Source organism: Miniopterus natalensis, chromosome 8 (genome assembly GCF_054644295.1).
Source record: "Miniopterus natalensis isolate mMinNat1 chromosome 8, mMinNat1.hap1, whole genome shotgun sequence".
Taxonomy (NCBI): Eukaryota; Metazoa; Chordata; class Mammalia; order Chiroptera; family Miniopteridae; genus Miniopterus; species Miniopterus natalensis.
Window position 1 is genome coordinate 39221862 of NC_142088.1, and position 9642 is coordinate 39231503.

A 9642-nucleotide genomic window follows, 5' to 3' on the forward strand; every position below is an offset into this window, starting at 1 on the left:
AAAAAAGGAGACTGAAATTCTAATATTTAATATTAAATACCAGAACTTCTACAAAACTGTTATGGAATGGGGTCTACTTCTTAGAATCTAGAGTTTTTAAATTTTCCTATTTCTAGCTTTTTTTCTAGGAATTGCTGTAGATCAACAATGGGTTAGTTAATAATTTAAAATATACTGTAAGTACTGATGATTATTTTATCTTCCCAGTGTAACACTTTGTCTTAGATTGACAGGGTGAAACATTTCTTTTCCATCCTTCATTCAGTAATGACTTTTTTTTTCCTTTCCTTTATATATTTTTATTGATTTCAGAGAGGGGGAGGGAGAGGAAGAGAGAGACAGAAACATCAATGATGAGAGTCATTGATTGGTTGCGTCCTGCACACCCCCCTGCTGGGGATCGAGCCCGAAACCCGAGAATCAAATCGTGATCTCCTGGACCATAGGTCACTGCCCACGCTGAGCAACACCAACCGGGCAGTAATGACTTTTTTTAAATCAACTGTCTTCACTTAATATATAGCATCAGATCCTATTGTTCTTTTTTAGATATCAGCATTGTGTGTGTGTGTTTTTAATTGTGAACCTTTGTATTGAATCTTCTAATTAGTCATAAAAATGCTAAAATAGAATAGTATTTAAATTATCTGCTTATCACTTTACTCTTAAATGTTTTCCCTAAAAATTGAGATTCTTCTGTTCTCAGCATTTTAGAGGTTAATTGTGTTTTTTCCTTCTTGTAATGTCCTTCTTTTTGATAATATGCACAATGTTGGAACCAGCTGTTACTCTTGAATAAATGGCCAATTTTGTCCATTTACACAAATTTGTAACAAATAACAGAGCTAGGAATGCATTAGGCAACATTTATAATATATAACCCACAGTTTTCGTTTTTATGATTTAGTGATATTTCAGGGTATTTGTAAATGTGAAGATTGTTTCAACCATATGTATCCACTTTGTTTTAATTTGCCATTGTCAGTAATTCATAAGAAAGAAACATTTTGTATTGGATGCAAACAGTTCCTCAGGTGCTCACGATAAAACTTAATGGCCACCATCTTTACTTCTAGTCATTGTAAGCAGTTTCATCAGAATGGGCAATATTTTTTAATTTAAAAGTCAGTAGATTTAGCAACTCTCTATTGCCATATATATTTAGAACATTGATTTTTGTCCTTTTTGAGCAAATAAATCACAGTCCTTTGATATCTAGTCATTTTGACAAGGTAGTGAGACACATTGTGGAGTAAATTGGACCCATATAGAAATTTGTTTGGAGTTCATATTAACAATGATTGCCGCAGGGATGAGGCTATTATGGCTCCCATCTGACTTAACAACATAATTTCCTATAGAAGCTACTGAGTTCAGCATTATACATACATGGTTTTCTTAGCAAGAGAGTTTTCTTGAATTTTGATAGTTCAAAAGGAAATACATAATTGAGTCTATAAAATGAGAAAGAAAATTGTCTGCAATTTTTAAATCTTAAGCAATTAATTGGATAATCCCAGCAGTTTTCTCTCTATTCTGTAGGCTGTATATGTTCAGCAAATATAAGCCAATTTTTCATTGTAAGCAATAATTTATAAAGGTATTTTTAAATGTCTAGATGTATGGGTTTATGTCCTATACCCTTAAATAAACTGACTGAAAATCTAGATTAGTAAGTTTTTAGTGAATATATATTATACTAGGTTGTGAGAATGCAAGATATTTTTGGTTTGAGGAGCTATACCTACCTTTTTTCCTGTCCAGTCATCTAGATAATCAGATTAACAAGTATAGTTCTATCATAAAATTTGTTCTCTTCAGCTCTTGTAGAAATTTTAAAGTAATTTCTATTTTCAAATTTGAAGTCTTTGGAAAAAATCTGACTTCTCTGTTGTTTAATAGTTAAGGTAAATATACAGACTGATAACGTGAATATTTAAATCTTGTAGAAAATATGGGGAAATTCACAAATACCTAACACTATTCATCACGTTGCACACAGCAATTGCTAATGGTGGTGAGCTGTAGTGCTAGTTAATTGTTTTAAAATATGTGAGAGAGAAAACTAAGATTTAGTAGACGTTAAGGAATATTACAAACTCTTGTGGGTAAAGATGACCATTAAAGCCACACTGTCACAGGGTCGTAGTTTTAATACTGAAAGTCATGCATCCTGGGAAACCCTCAGTCATGGGAAACCGTGACAGTTGGCACCTTACCAGTCAAATAGTATAAAATGTGAATGAAAATATGATACATTCTGAATGTTTGGGTTCCGTAAAGAATAAAGCACAAAAGGGATCTTATTGCCATTAATTCATATTCTCTATGATCACTAAGTATAACTAAAATTGCATTATAGTTGTTTCTATAATCATAAGTGGGAAACAAAGCTCTGTGGGCCCTAAACATAATTGAGAGCTTATACGAGTGGGCCAAAAGTAGGTTTATTCTTGTATTATCATTTATTGATTATTATTGTGTTATTTTCTACACAAACAACTGCAAACTTACTTTTATCACATCCTGTATTTTCAGTACTGAAAATATATATGAACAGAGGTAGAGAAATTCAGAGAGTGAACTGTCAAACAGCTGATTTCTTTAAACTTATGTAGACCTAAAAATGGCTCGTTGAGTGTCATAAGATTTCTTGTATCTGTCTAGTTCTTGTGATTATACTAGTAATTTTTCTCTCCTCACCTTCTAGAAATGGTCATGGGTGCAGATATATCACATTATAAAGGTATTTTATATATAAAATTTATAATTACAGAATTTATAAGTGAGTACCTGTTCTTTGTGCAGCCTGAAAATTTGCTTTACATAATTCTGAAAGACTGGAGATAATCACTTGTCCCTTAGAATTTACTGTTTAATTTTGAGTCACTGCCTTCACTATACATTTTCATTTCCTTATTACACTCATCACAGATCAGCCTTTTTATTTTTGAAAGTTGGTGCATCCCTAGAATTTAAGGTTGAGAGAAAGGTCAGTTTGCTGTCCTGTTGAAGAGTAGTGGTTAGATAAGCAGAGGGCTTCTTAGTAGTCTCCTGTCTTTTCTTTGAACATGTAACTATTGTGTTGGCTATTTAACTAAATTATAAGTGTTTTATAACATTTATTATAATTTTAAAAGAATTACTGATTGAGATTTTTTATTCTGTCTTGAGGTCAAATTTTTATCCAGGGGTGTGGCTTTGCATTCATAGCATATTATGGAGAAGATGGGACTCTTTCTCACATATATTTTAAAACCTGCTTTTCAAAAATGCATAAATTGGGGGCAAATGTGTCAAAATTCTTAAGAATTACTATATTTCAGAAAACCCTCAAAAGAAGGAATTTTATTTGAATAAAAGTTGTGCTTTGTGAGGTTCCTCCCTTCCATCTTCTCTTATAAATCATGGGATAAGTCCTGCTTCATAGTGTCTAGAGTGTTTTAATAAATGACTTTCAGAATGGGGACTTAGCCAATAGCAAGTAGGCCAGTATACATTCTCAGATTTAATAGAAAACCTGCTTCTTGTCTCTTCTAAACTAAATAAAAATTATTTTAATGCCAAGTAAATAAAACAAGGTGCCAAAGAATATATCCAGTATGATACTATTTTTTGAATGTTCAATAATAAGCTAAACAATATTGTTTAGGGTTACATACCTATTTGGCAAAACTTCAAAGAAAGAACAAGGGAATGGTTAAAGAAATACCAGAATGGTGACTGACTTTGGTGAGGAGAGGAGCTTCCAGGAAGCTTCAGGGTTATTGGCAATGTTCTCTTTCTTAAGTTGAGGCTGGCTTCACGAAGGTGTTTATGTTATTGTTGTGTCTCATAACTTACGATACAGTATAACTGTGTGTTGTGCATATCAAATTTTTCACTAAATGAAATTATTGGATTCTATTTTGTTAAAATAAGAAAGATATGGGAGATTTGTTATTCAGGCCTACAAATTGGTAGATTTACCTTCATAAATATTTAGAATGCCCTTTCCTGAATATCTTTTCAATTGTAGTATCTAGAGCTTTATACAGATTTTTATTTGAATCTCAATTAATTCATGCAACTATAACAGCTGGTGGCATTTAGATTCTAAATATTGCTTATTCTCATGTGTCTGCATCATTAGAATCAGGTGTTGTAATCATCCAGTGCTGCAGTAGATGGAAAGTCAGCCAGAATAAATGTAGCTCTGGAGACTACAGAGGGAATAATTTGAAGATATAATTTGTATGTAAGAATTAATTTTGTTTATTCATGTGGCAATACATTTTTTTTATCTTTTAGTAAGAATGGGATGTAGCAAACAGATTGGTTTTGTTAAATGTGTTGTTTGATAAGTGTTTGGTTATAGCTATAGGAGTCTGTCTCCCAGATTCCTACCCCAGTTTCTTCAGCACCCACTGGTTAGCAGATATTCAGCTCTATTTTCTGAGGCACTGGACACCCAGATGTTTCCATGTGCATCATTGTGCCTTTGTTAGACCTGCTGCATGGAGGTAAAATTGCCCACTTCATGCCTGACAGCCACGTTTCAGTTAGTCAATTCCCACCATACTGACTTATCAAAAGAACTAATTTTGTAAAATACCTTATAACTTTTTACTCTGAATATTGACTCAGCCTACTGATACATTCTTTTGATATTTTAAGAAACTGAGCAATCTTTCTTTTTTCCACTCAGCTGCTGATAAAGATGATAGTTCAGAAGACCTGTCGGTGCCAAGTAGTCCACATACGGAAGCGATACAGCATAGTTCTGTGAGCACATCCAATGGAGTCAGTTCAACCTCCAAGGCAGAAGCTGTAGCCACTTCAGTCCTTACCCAGGTGGCGGACCAGAGTACAGAGCCTGCACTTTCACAGATCGTTATGGCTCCTTCCTCCCAGTCACAGCCCTCAGGAAGTTGATTAGAAACCTGCAGTGCAGCAGTTTTAGATACTCATTAGTGACTTCAAAGGGAAATCAAGGAAAGACCAGTTTCCATTTATGCGAAATCTGTGGTTGTAAATTTTTTTTTTACTTGAAATTAAATTTGGCTCTAAAGTGGTGTAGCAGCAGTTGATGATCAGACTGAACAAGTTTTTAGTCTCTGGAAAAGACTGATTTTGCTTTTTTTATAAATATTGTTAGATTTATTAATTTTTCTGTGCTCAGTGTATAAACTGTATTATAATTCATTGTGGTTTATCATTTTTAATTTGGTGGTGTTTAATAAATGGGGGTGTTACTGAATCTCTCTTCCCACTTCCATTTCTTTTGACCACCTCTTATCCCTCAACTGTGATGGTAATATTGTTATATCATTTATACCAAAGTTCTGCTTAAATCCCTATGGACTTTGTAATGTTAACAAAGTCATAAAGCACTAGCAAGAGAAAGAAATTTGCTTTTAACCTTTTTGCCTTTTATTTTGCACATTATGCAAAAGGAACATGAGAACACTTTTTGAGTGAGTGAAAACATGGTAGAAGACATACAGTGCTTTTATGCACACTCTTAATGTTAAATTAAATCAAGATCATTAATAGTGCATCTTTTTTTTAATTTTAAGTAGACATGAATTTTGGAATCCTTTATCATTTCAAAAATGACTATTTTTCAAGTCTTAAATTCAGTATTTTAAACCCTATGTTTTGAGGCTAATAAAATATGAAATTATATAATGTACAATACAGGGTTATCAGATATTTAATAATTTTTGAAATTAGGTTTTTGGGTTTTTTTGCAGATGTCAGGTTACAAACTGAGAAGTTTATGCATAATCAAGTATGGTATGGTTGCCAGAAAAGCCTAAAAATTACTACTTAGAAAATTTAAGACTGTTTACCCCCATTGTCTTGTACTTGCAAGCTAACTTGTACTTATTCTTGTGAAAGCACTGTCATCTTTTAGTAGCAAATTTTGATAACGTTTCTTGTGAGAAAAAATCAGTATCTATCTTTAGAACAATGTAATTATAACGTGGGAAGCAAGAGTGAGAAAGCGTACATGTATGTATGTGTGTATGTATGTGTCTTTCAATAGTTTATGCCAGCAGTCTTTGCTTGAATGTTTAATGATGCCTTCAGTGTGATGCTGGCCAATAGGTGATTGCAGTTGCAAACGTCATTACTGTGCAGGCTTGGGTAACTAACATTCCATGACGTAGCTTGTTTCTGATGAGATGATTGTAGGTACACTTCTCTCATTATCCAGTCATCTGTGGGATATTGAGTTTTCTAATGTGCCATTATCTATTTTTATTCTGCGGTTATGTTCAAAATACAGTACACTATTTTAAAATAGACTAAATTGTTAAAAATTTTAAAGTAGTAGATGTGTGTAAGAAACCTTTGTAAAATAGTTATGAGTCCTACCCAGTAGCAACTTCTGGCATTCAAGCAGGATTCCATTATGTAAATATCTGTAATGCATTTATAATAAGTTGTGTAGTTTGTTCTGCATCCATACTACACTCTTTGCTAAAGTCTCAGTGCCATCTCCTAATGAGACTGACATTTAAACCTATATGGAATATCCTTGATAATTCAAGGAAACATCCCACCTGCCTAAGTTCCAGACTGGGAAACATTCAAATTATACAAATGATATTTCAGGACTTTTAAGTTATGAAGATAATAGGAATTTTATTGTTTGGTTTATTAAAACAGAGAACATTTTTAGTTGATAATTCTACTTCTAAATTTTTTTTATTTTTAACTGGTTTTATAATTTTAAAGTAATTTCTAATCATGATTTTGCCATAGTTATGCTAAGGAGTTGAACTCAAAGGCACAAAATATGAATTCTGCAAGAACGCTATTTTTTATTGTAGTTTGGATGGGTTAGGAAAAGCCTCAATTTTTCTCTCTCCTAAGTCCTTCAGTGCATTTTCCTTTCAATTTGTTATTTATGCAAGTTAAAGTTCTTTGATAACAGGAATTCTTGCAACTGTAAAATAAAGCTACATAGATGTAAGAAGTCATGTAAACGGTTAATGAGCTTACCAACGTTAGCAAAACTTTCATTGTAAATCAGTCTGTACTCAGCAAATAAAAATCATTATTAGTTGTATAAACACAAATTTCATTTTGACCTTCAGGATGTCACACTACTTCTGTACCTAGCATTTTGAGTCCTTATATTTGCAATGTTACACAAACTGTACTATTTTCTTTTATGTGCAGTTTGCATGAGTAAACCATCAGAGAATAAATTCTATCTTTAAATTATGTTCATAATTGCTTGTTCTTACCTATCTTTCATAAAGTAACATCACCTGATAATGATAATTTTTTTTTCCTTCATGGCATTAAGAACCTGCTACTCTATTTCTGTGTTAAAATTTATTCATTCTCAAAGACCTTTTGACTGCAGGGTGCTCAGCCCATTCTTCTTTCTCGGCATTCAGTTGAAGCACTGTTTAAGGTACAGTGAACGTTTAATTTATGTCCCCAGCCTGAAACACCTTCAGCTTCAGCCACACACATCCACCAGCCTTTGGTGTCTCTTGATGCCTGCCTGGCAAAACACCTTAAACATAATATGTCCAACACTGAACTCTTAACCTTCCTCCACCCTACCTGCAAATGGAATCCTCCCTCATTTTCATAAGTCAACTGATGACAACTCCATTCTTGCAGTTGCTTAAGCCAGAACAACATTATCATTCTCTGTTCCTCTCTTCTCATAGCCCACGTCCAACTCATCAGGAAACACTGTTTACTTTACCTTCAAAATAAGCCAGAACTCAACCACATCTCGCCATTGACACTGCTATCACTCTCATCTGTGCCAGCATTTCTCACCCAGATTGCTGTCTGCCTCATAACTGTCTCCTTGCTTTCACCCCACTTACTACAGCCCATCAATACAGCAGCTAGAGGGATGCTTTTAAACAAGGCAGGTTAGCTCTCTAAATCCTGGAGGTGCTCCTCACTGCACTCGGAGCTGGATTCCTTACAATGGCCTCAAGGCCTAGATGTTCTGTTCCCCCAACCCCATCGCCTTAACATCTACAACCGTATCTCCTACCACATCAATTTTTTTGTTTTTGTTTATCTTCACCCAAGGATATGTTTTTATTGATATGAGAGAGAGAGAGAGAAGCATCTATTAATTGCCTCCCGTACATGCCCCAAACCTGCAACATTTTGGTTTACAGAATGACACTCCAACCAGCTAAGCCACCTGGCCAGGCCTCCTACTATATCATTTTAAAGGGTGAAAGTGCTGCCAGGTGCCAGGCGTAGTTCTAGGCTACACCTATTGCCAGGACACAAAAATCCCTGCCTTTGTGAAGCTTACATTCTACATTGTGGGGGAGGGGGGAACACAACACAGTAAGTACATTGTGTGTTGGAAGTGGTAAGTGCTGAGTGAAGACAAAGATGAGTTTTGCTGGAGAGCATGTAGAACAATGTTTCAATCTAAAGAAAAAGAATCACTGCTATCTTTTAAGGTACACATGCTAACAAAGACACTTAACCTAGATTATGTGATATGATATAAAAGATTTCATGAAGACAAGCTGATGCATTTCTGTAACAAAGTTTGACAACTGGTATATTAAAAGAGCAAAGTCATGTTTATTTTAGAGGACAGGAAAGATAATCTCTTATCTCTTGACTTGTCCTTACTGTTGAATGTAGTTTTGCTAATTCTAGATCTGAGACTATAGAATTTGATGTGTGACACTAAGAATTTCTTTGTGAGACTGTTGTTATACAAGAAACATTTACTCCTAGGCCTTCATCTTATATACATATACACATGGATAGACATAGATACACACACACACATACCCTAGAGAACACCAAAGTATCAAAGCAATTAGTTCTAAAGTAAATTTAGAAGAACAAAATTTAATCTGACATTTTAAAATTGTCTTGACTACAGGATAATGGTTTTGAAGCAATGAATCATTTTTGTTTGATGTAATTGTGAAAAATCTTTTTATTTTAATAAATAGAAGTAACTTCTGTAATTCTCTCACATGGTTTAAAAAAATAAGTGCAGGTCTTTCCAGACTGTGTGTAACTATAGATTGAGACTTGGGTGTCACTGAAGCAAATATTAAGATCCTAGAGAGCATCCCACATGGGGGGGAAAAAAATCACAAGATGTAAAAGACCTTTCTGAAAACATAAATGGTGAGTTGCCAGTTACATATATTGCCATAGAAAAAGTGTGACCAGTGAAAACGTTTCCAAAATGAAAGGATTTATTAGTTCTGAAATAACAAAGGCCGTGTGACATTGGAACCTATGTAAAAGGGAAAATATATGTAGTTTTATTCTCTGGCAGCATTCCAAAGTGCACACACACAACTTATTAGAACTAATAAATTCAGTAAAGTTGCGAGAAACAAAATATACAGTCATCCCTTGATATCTATAGTGGATTGGTTTCAGGACTCCCTAAGGGGTACCAAAATTCACTTATGTTCAAGTCCCTTATATAATATGGCATAGAGCGATGCATACAGTCAGACTTCCATGTCTGCAGATTCCCAACCGTGGATCAAAAATATTGTCTTTGATTTGCATTTGGTTGAATCTGCAGGTTCTTAACCTGCAGATATAGAAGGTCAATTGTATATTGAAAAGAATCCACATGTAAGTGGACCTGTGCAATCAAACTTGTTTTCAAGGGTC

General features: G+C 34.2%; 1 protein-coding gene across 4 annotated transcripts in view; it reads left to right on the plus strand.

Annotated features, from left to right (window-relative positions):
- ATF2 (activating transcription factor 2) overlaps positions 1-7218 on the plus strand; it is a 70878-nt gene extending 63660 nt beyond the window's left edge. For 3 of the 4 annotated variants that reach the window (XM_016206880.2, XM_016206958.2, XM_016207026.2), the window contains 2 exons: positions 2711-2746; positions 4688-7218. In XM_016206880.2, the coding sequence (XP_016062366.1) occupies positions 2711-2746; positions 4688-4914 (263 nt within the window). In that variant the 3' untranslated portion in view covers positions 4915-7218. The remainder of the gene's footprint in view (positions 1-2710; positions 2747-4687) is intronic. The other variant, XM_087819756.1, reaches the window with a different exon arrangement.
- The last annotated feature ends 2424 nt before the right edge of the window (positions 7219-9642 follow it).